Raw genomic sequence first — 20,511 nt, 5'->3', positions numbered from 1 at the left:
TCATTAGACACTTATTAAGGTATATTTTAGATGTCATATTTTTTAAAGTGTAACATTAATTAGAAAAAATAATTAAATACGAGGGAGGTTAGGTAACATTAAATAAGAAAAGTATATAAATACAAGAGAAGATAATAATTGTTAGTCTGTATATATATATAGCAGGTTAGGTAAATTTTAAATCTGTTAACGAGTGCCCAATGGACACATGTTAAAAAAAAACAACCAATAAAAAGGGACATTGCGAAAACAATAATCTTCATCCTTCTGGAGTAATAATTGAGATTTTTACAGCTGGACTATTATGATTGTAGCACAAGACTAAATTGAATTACAACATCCAAAGGCAAAAATAACCATAAAGCCCGGATTCTCAATGTGGCATTCCATATTTTAGTATTGCCTCCTCAACTAAGCCCTTCGATATTAAGCTTTGAATGGGACAATCTTATCCTATTAAGTCCTGAATTTACCAACAATTGAATTGAAATATTCAGATTCTTGGAGCAACAATTCATACCACATGTCTCACTGCCCTATTTTGAGCTTGTTATCAAACATTTATCGTAATTGGCTGGCATAATTTGATTTTATAAACTCATCCTTGTGGAGAAACATTTCTGTCAATCCATACTAAGAAAAAACGTGTATGGATTGCTACACGTTCCATACACTTTTTTTCTTAGTATGGATTGCTAGTTGGCATAGGTTTTGGTTTTGACAAGGATGATCTGGTAAAACCAAATTGTGGAGACCAATTATGATAATGATAAGCTCTAATAAAGCCATGAAACATGTGATATTAAATATTGCCAGATAATATATGAAAAGTTTGTGGGGAAGTCCAATCCAGATTGAGGAAAAACAAAAACAAAAAGATTATGAATATGGCATGAAATTTGCTTCCATACAAATAAATAACCCATGCTTTTTTAGGCTTGTTAGGAAAACGTACAATCGATTAACGCTTTTATAAATGCTTATAGGTACTGTTCTTCATTTTTTTTTTCAGTGATTTTTTTCCTGTCTTTATTACGTATACGTGTAGCTAATCAAGAATTACAAATTATTCAAAGAATCTTACATTATTTAGGAATGATTGCCTGCCTTCTCAACTAAAGTTGAGGGAAAGTACAAATCAAAAATTGAATTTAACATCCAACAAAAGTTGAACTTGAAATCCATTTCCTTTAGCCAATAGAGGATTGAGGTGCTGTACAATTATCAACGCAATCGCATGGTGTAATGTAGATGTTGATACAACACAAGTAAACACTAAAATAATAATTGTAGGCACTGAAACAACAATACGTACTAACACACCAAAAAAAAATTTTCGCTTGTTGAAATTTTGTACCCCAAATTCTATCCAAACTACTTAATTTTAAAGTAATCCATCTTCCAACATAAATTGTTCCCTACAATGCACACTGTAATTGCACAGAATTTAGTTCCCTCAATAGAACTTAACTTTGATGCATTTAAAATTTCCTGAAAATCGGACCTATTTGGCAAAGGAGTTTTTGGCCAAGTTTGTCTCCTACAATTTTTTTAATAACTTTAACTACAGCAATCTCAAAAAAAATTTCAAAATTTTTAAACTATATCCTAAAAAGAAAGAGAAGAAAAAGAAAAATTTTCCATCTTAAAAGATAACAAAAACTTCTCAAAGTTTTTTTTTTTAAAAAAGAAAGAATGAAAAAAAGTTTTCTATCTTAAAAATTTATTCTACAACTTCAACAATATGTTACAGTAAAGTTTTAAATAAACACTTAAAAAACTCATTTGTCAAACGAGCCTCTAGTAATACCTATATCAATGTCAATGGTTCAAATTTTTAGGAAATATGCAGGACAAAGTCAATTGTGAAACAGCGCTAATTGGTCCGATGGCAAGGAGTTTGATTCCCCTTAAGTAAGGATTTTAGGTCTGAGTCTCTTGAATGGAGAGATAGACTAGGGGTGCAGAGAAATCGAGTAGCTTGAATCGAGCTCGCGAGTAGCTTGGTTAGATACTTGACTCGAACTCGATCAAATTCGATCTCGAGTCGATCTCGAGCTACTCGCTATAGCAAACGAGTCGATCTCGAGTAGTCGGTAGGAGGAATTTTAGCTCGTTGAGTAGCTCGAGATCGGTAGCATATATGTATTGTATATTATTTTAGTTATTAATTTACTCTTTTAGGTTTGTTAGCTAGAATATTTACGAGCTTAACCAGTTATGTTGTAGTAATAATGAAGGGTGAATAAGTAATTTTGGCTTGAGAAATATGATGAAATGATGAAAACTGAAAACTCCTTCCGTCCTTCGTTCTTCTTCTTCGCTCCTCTTCAGCCTTGACTCTTAAATCTCAATCTCTCATTCTTTGAGTCACAAGGCAGCCGCGACATCTAGAGCTTTAAATGCTTCAGCAGTTCAGCTAATCTTCCTTCTTCCTTCTCCTGGACTTGGAGGCTGCGAGCTCAAAATGGAGTAGGTTGCAGTGGTGGGCAGCCGACCTTTGAGCGAGGGTTTGAAATCAAATCAAAACCCACCAATTTCAGCAATTGCATTTGACAAATTGAGGTACATATTGTGCATTTGTGTAGTAAATATGTGCATTAAGAGGTTAAATTTTATAAATGTAATATTAATTTTTAATCTCGAAACCCTAACCAAAAAAATTGGGGGCTGCAATTCAATAGATTCCATTTGCATATCCCATTCCCTCTCTATTGTTATACTGGAACTTTGAAGAAATGGAAGGCAAGTCAATTCCTTCAACAAGCGATTCAGTAGTTGGTGCGATAGCTCCGAGAATTGGTAAGTTTCTTGACGTTGGCTCTAAACATGCTTGTGGGTTTTTCTTTGATGTGAAAGTGCACTGATTTCAGAAATTTGCTTATACATCTGAGTTGCATTATTAAGTGTTAACTAGCTAGTATAATTAGATGTTGTCCTGTTTATGTACCTGTTGGGTTGTGGTTGTACAACTAAGACAAGTTGCTTATGGTTTTTGTGATAATTAATAGAAAACAAAGTTGCTTTTATAAGCAAAGATAGGTTTGGTTTGTGCTTGTTATAGTCGACCTGTCAAGGATAGACTAATGATGATGTCTCTGCCATTGCCCCTTGATTGTAGAGTTTTCTTGTTGCCTGATTACAGATCTGGATACCTACTTCGTGATAATTTGTGTTTTCTAATTACTGCCATTAGATTCATGCAGCTTAGGATTTAATTTTGCAGAATCAGTGACTATTCATGTTCTTGAGGTAATTTATAGCAAATTGGTTGAATGGTATTTTGTCATGCTACCAAAAATTTCATGCTTTAATGAACCTGTGACATGTCCATGAAGGATAAACTAGAAGACTAGTTCCATTGTTTTGACATGAAAATTGCAGATTAACCGTAATTTTATGGAAGAAATAGATGTACATTACTTGATTGTAGGCTTTTAACTTTTCTGTCAGCGAAAATTGAGTTGAAATCCGAAACTGAGTTGATGACTACTCTTCTTTGATTTGTGAAAAATTATTTGGGGATCTTGTATATTTCTTAATTAGGACTTTAGGAGGCATATCATATTTCCTTAGAAACTATGTATATCCTTCATTATTTATAGCATTTTATTTCAGCATTCATTATTAGATTATGGGATTCATAAGCTGAATTTTTAAGACATGTCCATTAGTCCTCTCGAGGTTTCTTCAATACCATGTGTGTCTGGGACCAATTCATCCACACCAGTCATGATTGATAGCCCAGTATTTGTATGCCGTGACACCTGTGATCCCACACAGGAGGACGGTGAAACACAACAAAGGGGAACCGAAGACACCAATAGGCAGCAAGGAGATGCAGCTGACGATGATAGTACATTTCGAGTACCTAAAAGGAATAAAACATCTGAGGCATGGGAAGACTTCGACGATTTGGAAGAAAATGGCATATATTATGCCATATGTAAACGTTGTAGCAAGAAACTAAATCGAGGAAAAACTAAACAAACTAGCAGCATGTGGAGGCATCGAGAAAACTGTTCCGTTAGAAAAGCCAAGCTTAGAAAGGCCGAGCAGCAGACAAAGATAAACTTTCAGCAGGCGGATGAGCGTTTTCCAACTGTACCACCATTGCACACGAGCAAATTCTATATGGAAGCTATGAGAGAGGCTGCTGCACATTGGATCTTGATGCACGAGCACCCTTTCACAATTTTGGAGGAAGAGGGTTTCAACCTAATGATGAAACGTGGGTGGTTGAAGTGGCAGAAGATCTCACGCATGACAGCTAAAAAAGATTGTACACAGATGTATGAGATAGGGAAAAAGAAGTTGAAGAACTTGCTGAGACATGTACAAAAAGTGAGGTTGACCACTGATATGTGAAAATTAAAGAATCAAAAAATTGAATACATTGTGGTGACCGGGCATTGGATTGATGGAAATTGGAAGCATCAGAAGAGGGTGTTAAATTTTGTTCATATCCGACCACCACGTCAAGGAATTGAGATTTCAAATGTAGTTTTCAAGTGTGCAAAGGAATGGGGAATTGAGGGAAAAATTCACACTATTTCCGTAGACAATGCCTCAAACAATGATATGGCCGTGAGATTGTTGAAAGATGATTTCGGTAAATGCAAGAAGCTATTGGGTGGAGGAAAACTATTTCATGTTAGTTGTTGCGGCCATCTCTTTAACCTTATGGTTCAAGATGGCTTGAAGGAGATAGTAGATATTTATGAAAATATTAGAGATAGTGTGGATTTTGTGAACAAGTCTGATGGTAGGGCATTGCTATTTGCAGAAATTGGTCAACACCTGCAAATTCCTGGAAAAAAATTGCTCCATGATTGTAGGACGAGATGAAATTCAACATATGAAATGTTGAGTTGTGCTGTAAAATATAAGGAGGTTTTTCCTCGTTTTCAAGTTCAAGAGCCCCTTTATGAGTCTTGTCCATCTTCAGATGATTGGGAGAAAGTTGAGAAAGTTTGCACCATTTTAGAGAAGTTCTACACAGCCACGCACATAATTTCGGAGAGTGAGTATCCAACTGGCAACCTATTCCTCCTTGAGATTCTAAAGGTGAAGAAACTCTTGGATGCATGAGTGGATGATGAAGATGATTTTGTCCAGGGTATGATTACAAGAATGAAGCTCAAGTTTGACAAATACTGGAAAGAGTGCAATTTATTGATGTCCACTGCAGCTATCTTGGATCCCAAATAGAAAATGCGAGCAATAGAGTTCGTCTTCCCTAAGATGTATTTCACATATGAAGCTTAAGAGAATATCACAGATGTTCGAAAAGCCATCTTTGAGCTTTATGACGAGTACGTTGCTATGGCTACAAGTGGAAATGCAGGGACAGATTGTTCATTAAATGCTGCATCCGAAATAGTGTGTCTACCTCGAGCAAGTGCTGACTATTGGGATGATTTGGATGAGTATTGTGGTGAACTCGAATCCGATGAGCCCCACAAGAGCGAGTTGGTGGATAACCTAGACAAGCCTCGCCAACCTACTGGACAAAATCCAAAGGATTTCAACTGTTTAGATTGGTGGAAAATCAACCGGACAGCATACCCGGCACTCTCTCAACTAGCAGCTGATGTATTGGCCATTCTTATCACTACCGTCGCATCTGAGGCCACCTTTAGTGCTGGAACTAGGGTGATTGATTCCCACCGTGCTTCACTTGCTTCAGAGACAGTCCAGATGTTAATGTGTGCGGGCGATTGGTGTAGAAATTTACACGGGGTTAAAAAGAAGTAAGTTATATCTATATAAATTTGTTATTGCAGAGATAAATTAGTATTTATTAGTTTGTTTGTTGATTTTATAGTATTATATTTATTTGCATTTCCACCACCTAAATGCAGCCACAGAAAGCTCTCAAAGAATATGAGCTGCCCAATGTTTGAAATTGCATAAGGAGCAAATAACTTGCTGGAAATCAGGTCCATCTTTTTTGTGAATTCTGATTTTCTTGTTCTTAATTTGCTTTAAGTTGTGTTCAAATTTTAAATTTAAATTGCACATAAGTTCGTTGATTTGTCATTTGTGTATGGTTAGGTATTGTAGATTGTACATCGAAGTTGAAGATGCATAAGGAGCAAACAAGCTATTGGATTTACCAGATTACAAACAGGAGCTTCTAAATGCTCATTAGACTCTAGAAAATTTCCCTAAATTTTTCCTTTCAATTGGCTGCACTCTTGTTTCTATTTTCGTGAAATTCTGATGAGGTTGAGAATAGGTTGTTGCTTGTGTATATTGCTGAAATGTTAATGTGGATCATGGCCACTTAGTTTCTGCATGCGTATGGTTTTTCTTTAATCTGCCTGCCCTTTTGTTTCTCATTGGTTTCTCTTTTGTGGAATTTCTGAATTTAGAAGCTAGAATTCTTGAATCTTGATCATGGCCATACTTGGTTTCTGGTTATTGGTTGGAATCTGTTGAGAAGGCCTAAAACTAGTTATCGCTGTATCGCATACGTTTGTTTCTAGTTATTGATCATGGCCATGAGGTGCTTGTCCTTCAAAGTTCAAAGAAGCAACGGCATGCTTCTAAGTCTTATCCATTTGCTAGGCTCCAAGACTTTAATCGGCTTCTACGTTTTGTTTCTTTGCATTGCAATTAATCTTGTTCAATTGATATTAATGTACTTTAATTCGAATGTTTACTGCAACTTAGTTTATTGTTTAGTACAAATTAGTAGTGTTGCATTTAAGATACAAAGTCTAGATTCTTTAGATTATTAGAAATTGTGCAAGAAAGGGGCAAACTAACAAATGACAGTAGGATCATCGAGCTCGAGTACTCGACTCGATATTAAGCTCGAATGGCATGTCGATCTCAATCGAGTCGAGTTCGAGTCTGCTTATGTTATTATCAAGTCTCGAGCTCACTCGAGCTCCAGTACGTCACTAGTCGAAATCGACTCGACTCGATTTCACCCCTAAAACAGACAATAGGAGATTTTGACCCCTTAAGAACGACCCGGATTGACTCACGATTATACGGGACTCAAAGTGGCATCTAGACACCGATGCTTAGACACCAAAATAAACCCAATAATAAATAATTGAATCTTGGGAAAACTATGAGGTAAAGCCAATACAGTAACAAACTGACTTAAGCTATGGTAGACGATTATCAGAAAAAGAATAAACTAATCCTTCTAAGTGTACTTCTTTAGTAGTTCTTGTCACATACATTTATATATGATCCACCAAAGTACATCACTTATTGAAATTTCTTTAAAATTCTCTCGTGCACTACGTGAAATTTCTAACCATTGGACCTTGGTCCAATGACCAAACCCCACTTAGTGCATTGCTTCCTTTGCTCTTAAAAAATTCAAAAAGTGCAGTAGTGCATTTTTTGATTTTGTGGTTCACTCTTTAATCCCTATACAAGTCTTTTTAGACTCTTCCTTTTTCATAATGTAGGCTAGTATAGGAGTAAGATAAATGTCACTAAAAAAACTGAAATTTCTTATTGTGCCATCTTAAAATTATTTAATGAATATGTATCTAACTAAATTTAATAGATTGGAATTTGAAAATCTAAGTCAAAGGGATCCAAACTATATCCTATCAATTGCCATGCCTAATATCAACTCTGATAAATTTCTCGACAACTCTCCAGGCGCAAAGATTTGATAAGAGAAAGGAAATACATCTACCCATGGTAGATCGATCAGGAATTGAGAGATATTCCTTCGGCCCAAATGAAACCATTCCTGGAATTTGGGCCATATAAACTAAATGGTGTCAGGTCAGGACATAGATCCGCCCTTTTACGGGAGGCTTTCCTTATCGCGAAGCCCTAACACCATTTGGACATGAATGTCTATCCGTTAGGAAAATTCATGGTGCAATGGCTTCTGCTCATGAGAATTTTGTGCAAATTATACCATTTGATTCCAAAAATGTTGTCTTGATTAGACTTCAATCCTTTTAATTTAGTTGCCTCCATTTTATATATCTGAATTACAAAACTTTTGAGAACATAATCCAAGCATGACAAAAATTATCTCTTGATGAGCTTTTATTATAAAAAGAAAATAAAAAATTAATAAATCCTCCCAAATCGAGATGAATTAAAAGCTCCCAAGCCAGGATTCGAATCTTAAATCTAAAAGGGAAGATTTTAAGATCCCTCCCCTGACCACTGAACTTTAATTACTAATCTAATAAACTCTTTCTCTATAAAAAGAATATCCAAGAATTTCATTCGCTAACCCTAACTGCCCTTTTATTTTTTATGTTAAATATCTCATTCTTTAACATATATTCCAATTTATTATTTTATCGAAAATCAAAATTCTACTTGACTCTATCGTCATTTTCAAACATCAAGGGTCTAAATCAAACTTTGTCTAAAAGCTAAATCCTAAAGGTCAAAAAGTCCAACTCTATCAAAAACCGGCCGTAATGTGTGGTCCAACATCTAAAATTGACATTAATTCATAAACAAAAGGCCTCTTTTGAACAAAACTTGTACAAATTACTCGTTTAATTAAAGTCATAAACTCCGCCTCCAATAGATAAATGCCACTTGTTATCTCCTTATTCCATAAACTAGTAAAAGATATCAGCACGACTTCAGGGCACACACCGAAAGAGAAAAAGATCCGTCGGGAACCTTTTTATCTGTACGCGTGGAAATTACACAACGCTTTTCAACTTTCAATTATTTTTTTGGGTACCGAAAATTAGGGCAGGTGCGAGTCTCAAATTACTCCTTTTGTTTGTGATTTACACGTGTCGTCCATTTAATTGCGTTTCTTGTAAGTAATGACAGTGATTAAGACACTTAAGTGGCGATGTCTGCATGTTTTTTTAATAATTAAACACACTAATTGGAGTGTTATTCCCCCAGCCAAGAGTGGCTTCTTTAGTTCGTATAGTTAAAACTGTTAGGGAATATTCTAATATTCTTCACAATAGGATAATTTCTTTTTCATTTTTTTTTGGTGTGCCCCTTGAAAAGACATGGACACAATTTATTGTTTCTGTTTGCTTTTGTTTAAAGCTAGGGTAAATAACATGGACCTTGACAGATTTTCACTAATTGCAACAACATCCTTTGTTAGATTTCTTTCTCTTTTTTTTTTTAATTTTTTGATAGACCCTTGTTATATTTTTCTAATTCACTAAAATTTGTACCCGTTTGATGGGTGCTCCAGAAACACTTATTAATTTGGAGTCAAGTGTTAAATTTTCAAAGAGATGAAATTGAATAAGAAAATGACTAACGGTGCGTTTGATAAAATTGAAAATTGAAATCTAAAATCTGAAATTTAAATCTATTATTTTACCGAACTATTAAGTACTAAATTTGATATATTTGAGTGTATATTACATTAAATGTTAAGCGAACAGCTTATTACTTATTTTTAGAGCAAGTTTTGTCTAAAAAATTCAGTACTACTTAATTAATTCAGATGTTCGAGTTTTAGTTATCAAATGCGTCTGAATATGTTAAGATTTGAATATATTAAATTTTAATATTGAATTGAGTTATTAAATAAAACCTAAATGTTAAAAAAAAATGAATGTGAGTGCATATTTTTATATGGTTAATTATTTATATTCAAAAGTGCCCTTAGTACACTGATTAGTAAAATTCTTGAATTCTTGAACATTTTCCTATATTTTGATATCAACGCGGTTTTATTTCTATGGATTTTCGTAAGGCTAATTTTGAAATGAGAAACATATTTTGGATTTCCATCACTAACGAAGGAAAGTTCTATTACTTCAATATGAAATCGACAAATATAAGAGTTTGAAGATTTAATAGGTTAAAAGATTAGACTTGGTAATTTTGAAAATATTTGATAGAGTTTTTAGGCTATTTGTCCCACCAGTCATGTATCTTTGTTTTCTTCGTATCTTTACGAAAAGCTGATATGGCATAGTATTATTTAATCTTTTTAAAAGAGTTAAAGCCTAGAATGTGGGAAATCAGTCAAGAGTATGTCACTCACTCATGTGCTTCAGAAACTTAATGCAAAATGGTCATCCTACAGTATTTTATAATTTCTCCATTGCTTAAAAAAATCAAAGATTTTTTTCATTAATATCATCATAAAAGGACACCATGTTGCAAGTATATAATAACCTGCTAATATAGAAAAGAAAATAATGCTCCTGGAGTCCAGAATTTGTCTTCTATTGATCATTAATTTAATTCTTTAATTAGAATTGGCACGTCACTGATATAAAATATTTCTTCAAAAGAGAAAGAAAGGGCCCTATTGAAATATTATCTTAATAAATCCTACTGAAGTGCATGATGCCTCTCAGTCATTACAAATTGATAGGGATGCCAATTAGGCGGCACTGCCACGCCACCCGTTAAAAAAATTAAATACATATGTGTATAATTATATATATTTAATTTAATTAGTTACAAACTTATCATAATGATATTGTTAGCTATAAGTATTATATAATATATATATTAATATATGTAATATAATTGATATTATCAATTATACTAATAATTATACATGCTACTAATAGAAATTATTGATTAGTTATACTAAATTTACTAATACATTTACACTAAATTCCTAATTGCACTTAACATAATAACACTTTTTTCTCAAAAAAAGAAACACAATAATAACTTAGTGATTGTATTTGTCTCAAATGTAAAAACTTGATTACTTTAGTTGTATTTGTCTCATCCTATTGGATTGAATTTAAATAGATTTTGTTTGATTGTTTTTATGGGTTTCAATTATGGAATTATAATGGATAATGATTTGGTAACGTATTGATATTTAAGTAATTGATTCTTTGCTAAAATTTGACTACAATGAAATTATAGAACAAATTTTTATTCAAAAATAAGTGATAAACTATTTACTTATCACTGAATGTGATATACAGAACTGTATTTGATTTAATACTTAACAATTCAATAATTTAATGGATTCAGACTCCAGATTTCAGATTTTAGTTTTCAAATTTCAATTTTATTAAATGCACCCTGAATTTTCTAGGCAAAACTTGATCCAAAAAAATGAGTAATAAACTATTCACTTATCACTTAATGTGATATACACTCAAATGTATCAAATTTAGTACTTAATAATTTACTAATTTAATGGATTCAAATTTAAGATTTTAAATTTCAGTTTTCAAACTTTAGTTTTATCAAATGCATGATCTTCATTTAAAAAGTGCCAAAAGAACAAATTTCTTATCGAAGTTAAAAGAAATTCTAATAAAGCTCTACTTAATGTTTATATTTATTGTATTATTAAGATATTAAAAAATTTTAAAGCACACGATAAGTCATTAAACTTTTCAAGATTCTCAATTCATACACCAAATTACTTTTCATGCCAATTAGGCCCCAGAACTCCTAAAAGTATTTCATCATCTTGACCATTTCGTCAGTGTTTACTGTTAAGATAAATGGAAGTTAGCCCACATGACAGACACATGCATTCTGAATGGATAATTTGGACACTTAGCATGAAAATATACATCCAAATATGCATGGTAGAAAACAGAGAGAGAATCCATTGAACATGAGCCAAGTCCATCTTTTGAGCCGTCAACCCTCAATTTAATGACTGTTTTTTAGGTATTTTTTCCCTCAGATCCATCAGTCTCTTCATAGCTTAACAGTTTATTTTGTATTTTTAATTGAATGATACGTGGACACTCTTTGTTAAGGACAAGTGTCATCTGCATCATCACTAGGTAGAATTTAGTGTGTTTTAGTGTTTGGATTTGGATCGTAAGTTATTTGAGATATTTTACTGTAACACTTTTTGTGATGTGATGTATGTGAGATAAAAAGGTGTATTGGAAATTGTAATGATGATGTAAGCAAATATATTTGGAAAAATAATCAGCTATCCAAACAAACCTATTTGGAATAATTACTGTAGCACTTTTTGTGATGTGATGTATGTGAGATAAAAAAAGTTGGAAATATAAAAAGGTGAACTGAAAAATTTGTTTATAATGCAAGCGAAATATTATTTGAAATAATTTGACAATCCAAACACACTTGTATCATGCAGGTGCCCTCGTTGCCCAAACTAGAAAACCTGGTTTGGAAAGTATTTTTGGCATAAAAATTTTCACATTTTTTATGAATACATTTTTCAATCACCTCTTTACATCATATATATTAAATTGTTACGATATATTTTTTATGAAAACTTCTAAAAGTAACAATTCAAACGAGAGCACTGTTCAGAATAGTAGACATGCATGAGGTACTATTCATACAGACAGCTATGTGTATGCTCACATAGGATGCTCACAAGATGTACGGATCCAAGAATAATCAGATAATCTTTCTTGAATCAGATTCTCTATATTTTTTTTTCTTTCTTGAATTTAATACATATTTATTAACTTGACCATTAATTGGAGTTACACCTAGAGATGAAGCCCCGTCTTTTTCTTCGATTCCAAGTCAACATTGCAGTAAATCCTGACGTGGGAAATACTTCCTGCTCAAGCATATATCATTGGAAAATTATTATTATTACCAAAAAGAAAAGATGAAAGAACTATAACATGTGTTGTTGAGTCAAAGTAAATGCAACAACCTTAACATTGGCTCAAGATATTATGAGTTCCCTACTGGCTGAGTGCACTAAAAATGGCCACAAAACCTAAGAAACCTATTCTTCCCCTCCAAATCTGGCAATTGGACTATGGCAAAAGATCGCAGCCACTAAAAAAAAAAACAGTATTTATGAAAATATTAACATTCTTTTCAACGAGAAAAACAAATTCTATTGAGGCCATTATTACAATTATCTCTTCTTTTCATGGAAATATATGTCTTTTGCATCTTTTTTTTTTTTTAATTTCATTCTTATGTGTCATGATATTCCGGGGGAAAAAAAAAATATGAGTCTCCTTTTTTTTTTTTTGGGGGGAGATTTTTATGCATTGTATATCTGAGTAGGGTATACATGATTAGGCCACCTTAAGTTCTTGAGTTGAGATGTTTGAGTTGGTTGAAGACTTCCATAAAAGAAGACATGATTGGTCAAATAGCTCGGCTTGACAAAAGTAGTTGAATTTGGGCCATTGATTTTGGGGAAGTAATCAATTTGTTTTATGAATGGATAATTTGATAAGAAAAGAAATTGGGAGTAATAATCACACCAACATGTGCAGCTATTTAACAAGCAAGCAAAAAAAAAATTTTTAAAAAAAAGAGAAAAAGAAAAAAGAAAAATAAGTCATGTGCTGAAATTGCATCCGTTGTTTTATTTGCTTTTAATTAGCATACCTCAAATTTTTTAATCTGCACTTTTTCTAATTATATATGATTTTTTTTTGGGTGGATCTAATTAAATATTTATTATTAAGAGAAACATTCAATAATTTGGGCTGGGCATCCTAAACAATGAGACAACTTCAACAGAACACGTGGCACCCTAACTGGTCAGTTTTCTTTTTCTTTATTTTATTTTATTTTCTTTTTTTTTTCCCCTGTGAAACCGTGAGTACTTGGATCAGTGGCAAGTGGCCCGAACACTCATCAGAGAAATCGTTCGGATTGATTTTGTGCATTTTACATAAAATATAATTCAATTTGCACAGATGTAACTCATTTTATATAACGTGTAATTATAAAACAAAATTTTGTAAATCTCACACAAAATATATAAAATAATATATAAAATAAAATCTGAATCTTACATTATTACTCCCTCTGTCCCACTTTGATAGTCCTGTATTCCTTTTTCATCTGTTTCAAATTGTAGTCCACTTTTCAATTGAAGAATGTAGTTGTATTTTAATTTTTCTAAAATACCCTTATTCAATGTAAGTAGTTGTTACTATAAACCTACCCCATTTAATGAGAGTTGATTCTTTTTTTACCATCAATTCAAGTTCTCATAAAGTTGTACCATATTTAATGTGAGGGTATTTTAGAAAAATAGCAATCTAAATTTACTTTTTCCAACAAAATTAACTACTTTTTCTTAAATTATGTGAAAAAAAAACGGAATTATCAAAGTGAGACGGAGGGAGTATTATTTTTTTGACCAAATCTTGGCCAGCAACCGTTCCTGCCCCGTTTCCTGATTCCTTTTTTTCTTTTTTGAGGAAAAACCCATGACTCCCTCACAACTGAAGTGCCATTCATTACCTAAAAGTTCCCACCAGAGTACGACTTTATCCTCATTTTACCCAATAGTCTTCTGCCACTTCACTAAGAAAAGCTACGTTTTCAGAACAGAACAGTCTCCCAGATGGATTCTAGAGGTACAACAAGAGAAAAGCAATACCTTCAAGAGAGAGAGAAAGGAACGGCTTGATTATTCCCTTCAAAGATGCCTGAATAAATACTTTGTTGTACCCTATTATATTGCCCTTATTCATATTCTCTTTTTTTTTTTTTGGATTTCTTTTTCTAATTAGCAATCAAGACTTGGTGTATTATTTAATGAATTTGGTCAAGGTCTTTTAATATATCCATGCTTACACAGATTTCCAATCAAACCTTGAGCCGATTGATTGATCACTATTGATATGGTCAACTACGTAGAAAATTTTTTCCTCTCTTTTCAAATAAAAAATTTTAATTTCATAAGTCAATCGAGTATGCATGCATTATATGACGATTATACCCTTCGAGAAAGTAAGTAAAAACACCAAATGATCCATTTTGATTCTAGTTAGCTCTTTTCATTTTTCCCCATTTCATTTTTTTCAAATTTTTTACCGGACTGTATCAATGTTTTTTTTAATTTAAAAGAAAAAAGATGTAACTACATCAATATAGCATTCAACATCTAATTCACACCCAAGATTAAGATACCCTTTTCTTCTCAAACATGTCTATACTTTATAGCACGACGGCTACTACAATATGTGGGGGTAGAAATTGCAAACAAGTTTTTAGAGTGGGCAAAAATGACACCCAAAAATTGTACAAAAAAAAAAAGGGAAAAAGTAGAAAGTGAGAGTGCACCAAAGTTTCCATGCAACAAGAAGTAGTAGAATCATGTACTAATATTATTAAAAGTAAACTAATAGTAATAAAGTAGAGCTAACATGATGCTTTGTCTGAAATCTAAAATTGCCAAGGGGAGTAAAAGATATGTGGGTATCAAGGGCCACAATAAAACTTGTGGCTGAGAAAATTAATCAGCTGCTGACGTGGCACCCACATCCCCCTCGTCGTTATTAATTAAACGCAGATCAAAATCAGACTTCTCAACGATGCCAACAAAGCCTTCTTAGCGCCTTTTCATCAGCCCCCTCAGACCTCAGCTCTTGCCAGCAGCAGCATCTTTTCTTATTTTTGTGGATATTTTTTTAAGGAAGAAGAAGAAGAAGGAGAAGGAGACGAGTTAAACGACATCCTCCGGGAAGATACCGGCAACGGCCAGAGCAACGGATTGATAAAAAAAATGAAGGAAATGAAGGACCCAGAAATCAAGCTTTTTGGGAAAAAGATTGCCTTGCTGGAGAACGGCAAGCGGATTCTTGTGGTGGTTCCCGCCGCCGGCGAGGACTCTTCTGGTGCTTCTGGCGGAGAAAACAGCGTCGGGTCGGATTCTGATCTGTCTATGGACAGCAGAAAAGCTGAAGATGAGAAAGATCAAGAGAAGCGAGAAACTGCTTCTGATAAGGTACTGTTTTAGCACCCTTTTTTTCTTTCTTTTTGAAATACACACGCTGAAGGTGTACTGTGTGTACCAAAAAAATGCCGTGGCATGTGAGGTCTTTAACAGGAATTGAGGACGGCCCAGATGCTAAAATAGGCTGCTGATTAATGGGTTGGCTTTACTTTATCAGCTTTGCCTTCAGTTGAGAAGCTTGTGATTGTGATCCCTGTTTTCTCTTTAACTGGTGTTATAAGTTTTGGTAATAGAAATGTTTTTTTTTTTGTGATTTTTACTAATAGTATTAACTAGTAAAGAAGCCTTTTCTGGTAAATTCCCAAGCGTATTTGATATTTTTAGATTCTTGTTCTTATGATGGTAAAGCAGTTCTTGGCATCCTTTGCTTCTTGTCTCCAAAAGTTTCTTCTTCTAAGTAGTGATTTTGGAAGTAAATAAAAGAGTGAGAGTATTAGTGGGGTGGTGTTCAAATTTAGTACAGTCTCATAAGTTTCAAACTTTGATCTTCTTGATAAATATTCTGCAAATTACTAGTGTTTTTTGATGCTTTTTTTCTCTTTTTCCTTTTCTTTTCTAGATGCTGGATGAGAATTGGAGTAGTTCTAGTTTCTAGATTCATTTTTGGCAGCGAAACAGAATTGATTCTGCTAAGCCTTTTTTGTCTTTTTGAAACTGTCAATGAAAATTGTGTTTGATTCTGGAAGTTTCCACTCTGCTTTTAAGATGACTATTATTTAATCTCGTGGATTTGTTTTTACAAAATGGATATTCTTTGCCCAACAGCCTTCTGGCCCTGTGTTCTGTAGTTCAGCTATTGGCTAATAAGGTATTATGAAGTGTTTGCTGGTAATTGGTACCTCTGCTTTGTTTTGTAAGCCTTTGGATGAGAACTTTGTTATTCTCTGTGGCAAATAAATTTTGTAAATCCTGGTAATTTGACAGCCTAGTAGTGCTGCTGTCTTCTTTCTGCAAGTCAAAAGAGACTTCTCATTGTTTAATTCCTTTTAAAAGATCTGCACCCTTGCCTATTCTGCCAGAATTGAACATTGGTGGAAAGAACTAGGACCTCCTGGGGGAAATTTTGCTCTATGTAGATCCTTGATGGGAATATTATATTGGTTATCAAGACGAATTACTGCAAGGAGTTGAACAATCATCTTGCTATGGTTTTGTTTTATTTGTAGATTGTGATGGTATTTACCACTTATGGAACTCATATGAAAATATGTGTTATTTCAGGATTGTCCATCTGGGAAGCTCTGCAGCTCAGAGCCACGAGTAAAGGATCCAATTGCAGAAGAATTACCAATTCTTAAAAGCTCATCAGATTCTGATGGAAACTCCAACAATTACTCCACAGATGAAGACTCTCCAGTAAAACAACGTCCAAAGGCTGAAAATGATCAGAGCGATACTACTGATTCACAACAGAAAACTCTCAAGAAGCCAGATAAAATTCTTCCATGCCCTCGCTGTAATAGTATGGATACGAAATTCTGTTACTATAACAATTACAACATTAATCAGCCTCGCCATTTCTGCAAGAGCTGCCAGAGATATTGGACCGCTGGGGGAACGATGAGGAATGTGCCGGTGGGAGCTGGTCGACGTAAAAATAAGAATTCTGCCTCACATTGTCGCCATATCACTATCTCTGAAGCCCTTCAAGCTGCTAGAATTGATACTCCAAATGGATTTCACCACTTGAACTTTAAACCCAATGGAACTGTGCTTTCTTTTGGTTCTGACTCCCCGCTTTGTGATTCCATGGCTTCAGTTTTGAATCTAGCAGAGAAGAAGTCACCAAATGGAAGCCAAAATGGATTCTATAAACTTGATCATGGAATTTCAGTTTCTTTAAAAGGGACGGAAAATGGTGACGATTGCTCTAGTGGTTCTTCTGTCACAACATCGAATTCAACGGTCGATGGAGCCAAAAATGGGCTCCAAGAGCCAGTTATGCAACAAATCAATGGGTTTCCATCTCCAGTTTCCTGTCTTCCTGGGGTCCCATGGGCTTTTCCCTGGAGTTCCACTGTTCCTTTGCCAGCCATTTGTCCCCCGGGGTTTCCCATGCCATTTTACCCTACTCCTTTTTGGAACTGCGGGGTGCCCGGTGCCTGGAGTATTCCATGGTTACCCCCTGTCTTTCCTACAGGAAACCAAAAAAATTCAGGCTCTGGTCCTAATTCACCAACTTTAGGTAAGCACTCTAGAAATGGTGAGTTGATTAAACAAAACAATCCTGAGGGTAAAGAGTCCCAAGAGCAGAAGGCTTCTGAAGGATCAATTCTGATTCCCAAAACTTTGAGGATTGATGATCCTGACGAAGCTGCAAAGAGTTCGATATGGACAACCCTTGGAATTAATTACGACTCTATCAGCAGGGGAGGGCTTTTCAAGGCCCTTCAACCAAAGGGTGATGAAAAGAAACACTTAACAACAGCATCGCCGGTGTTGCAAGCTAACCCTGCTGCCTTATCAAGGTCTGTGACCTTCCAAGAGAGTGCCTAAAATGTGCACTTATCTCAGGGGCATCGACAATCCAAGAAATCTGAGTGCAGCTCAACTGAATGACTTGTAATCGCTTGCCCCCGCTTCAGACTAGTTTTTGCCACTAGTTGATTTTCCTGCCTCGTGAACATATTAGTGTGTTGAGGCAATTCTGGGAGAAAATCAGTTCTCCCTTTTTTTTTCTCTTTTTTTTTCCCTTAATCTTCAGAGCAGGTGCCTCTTTTTTGTACCTGTCTTGTGTGGTTTCATGTAAATATTATTATAAAGAAATACTGACAGATAGTAGTGTGTGACTGTGAGAGAGTGATAGATATCTAGATGCACCAACATCTAAATGTGGTCTGATGTAACTACCTAGTTAGTGTGAAAAGCTGCCTTTTTCCATTCTCCATCATGGTATGAATAAAAAGCAGAGAATGTTGTTTTCTTGACTGTATCCCCTTCTGTAGTTTATGGTTATGCTGAAGCATCCACTTCCTGATTTTCAGAGAGTTCAAAGAATCAAAAAGTTTGATCAGCAGAAAGCTTTTGAAAACTCAGGGTTCCTTTCACATCTATTATCATTTCCTGAGGCACAGGAAAGGAATCTAGATTTGCAGAAAATGAAGTACTATTCAGTTCCCAAAAATATGCAACCCCAGATCTATCTTATAAAATGATGCCAAATGCTTACAAACATGAAAAACATTAAGAATGCATCAGGGTAGGTGGCAGCTTGGACTCAAGTGGCTGCATGTGGTCAGTGCATGTAAAGTCCTTAACTTCCTATTGCCCTTTTTATCAAAACAGTTAGCTCTGAGAAATTTAGTTAACAAAACAAGTTCTTTTCTTCCTTTTTTATCAGAAAAAGCCAAGTTGCTTTCCTTTTCAAAGGCAAACAACTTGTCAAAAGGAAGTGGAAAGATGACTTTAATGTATTGGACCAAAATGAAAACCACAATCACTGATGGGAATAAAAGAAGACTTTAGTTATGTGAGTTAACTCACCACCCCACCCAACCCTCTCAATTCCAACCTAACCTTTTCCTTTCTCCTTTATCCTCCTTTCCTAAAGATTGGATAATTGGTAAACTCCCTAAGTTTTTGAACTCCAATCAAAAAGTTTATACAATTGAATGGCTGAACATAGATTTCCAGTATCTAAAAAAAAAAAAAAAGGAAAAGAAAAGAAATGAGAATTTGATGCAGTGTCTTGTACTTCCTGGAAAATATTGCCCTGCTTGTCATGAGTTTCTTGAAAATGAGGGATGCTGATGAGTCTATGAAATCAGGCCCTTTAGGCTGAGAAATAAATGAAATTGTTTTCTCACTTTCATATTGATGTGGACAAGAATGGGGACATCTGCCTTTTCTATTGGTGGAATCATCAAAATCCTGACAATTATGTGTTCCTGGTGGATTGGCAATACAAGACACAAGAGATATTTTCATGTCTTCAACAATTGCAAACCACATCTTTTTTTCAGAAATTAGTTTGTATGGGACCCAAAATTTTATATATGAACATAAAGCCATGGACACTTTTGGCATTTAGGACATGCTTTTTTCTTTTTTTTCCTTTCCCCATTGCACTTTGCCTTTTAAAGGCATTAGGCACATACTAAATGACAATTTTCTCTTGGGGCAGAGTATCATTTCAAGCGCGCAGTATGCACTGCCTCAATAACTAAAAATCCTAATTATTTGGATCAAATAATTGAAGTCAAGAGAAAGGATTTTTTTTTCTCAAATTCCTTTTTAAATATTTACCACTTAATTCGAATTCAAACTTGATGAATTTGCTAGGAAAAGTAAAAAAAAAAAAAAAAAAAAAAAAAAACTGTATACCTTTGCTTAGTAAAAAAAACTGTCATTGAAACCAAAGAATACACACACATATACATATATATACATACATACATACATATACATATATATATATATATATATATTTTAATGTTAATCCAATTGTCATATACATCAAAAACTGCCTGTAGGCTAGAATTTGTAGTCACCTGGTCCCATTCCTACATAGAATAATTGATGGAAATCAAGAAATTTCTTGATAGGGAGGGAATATCGAATATCGAATAAGGATAATCAAATACTAGCCAGTCGGCCCACAAAAAATCTGCTTAAGAATCTTGCAACCAACCATGTGCATGACAGAACTGCATTTTTACCTTTTCTGGCAATCTCAATTCTATTATTTTGTGGTCTTCTTTCATTCTCTCAAATATATATGAAAAATCCTAGTATACCAAAAAAGGGATATCAGATTTTTTTTTTTTGAGTACTATATTAACCAAGTAGTTAGAAAGGTCTCCTCACCTAAAAACTAAAACGGATAATGAGTGTATTATTCTTTTAAGGTATTTTCTAACTAGTTTTCATCCCTA

At 34.2% G+C, this 20,511-nt stretch overlaps 1 protein-coding gene across 1 annotated transcript; it reads left to right on the top strand.

Annotated features, from left to right (window-relative positions):
- The first annotated feature begins 15,217 nt into the window (after positions 1-15,217).
- LOC113767738 (cyclic dof factor 3) lies at positions 15,218-18,569 on the top strand. Its single transcript, XM_027311918.1, has 2 exons — positions 15,218-15,628; positions 16,859-18,569. Exons 1-2 carry the CDS (start codon positions 15,407-15,409, stop codon positions 18,131-18,133), a joined length of 1,497 nt encoding a protein of 498 aa, XP_027167719.1. The 5' UTR covers positions 15,218-15,406; the 3' UTR covers positions 18,134-18,569.
- Positions 18,570-20,511: the final 1,942 nt, after the last annotated feature.

The sequence above is a fragment of the Coffea eugenioides genome, chromosome 4 (assembly GCF_003713205.1).
Source record: "Coffea eugenioides isolate CCC68of chromosome 4, Ceug_1.0, whole genome shotgun sequence".
NCBI lineage: Eukaryota > Viridiplantae > Streptophyta > Magnoliopsida > Gentianales > Rubiaceae > Coffea > Coffea eugenioides.
The sequence above is the reverse complement of the archived record's forward strand: the minus strand, read 5'-3'. Positions and strand labels throughout refer to the sequence as shown.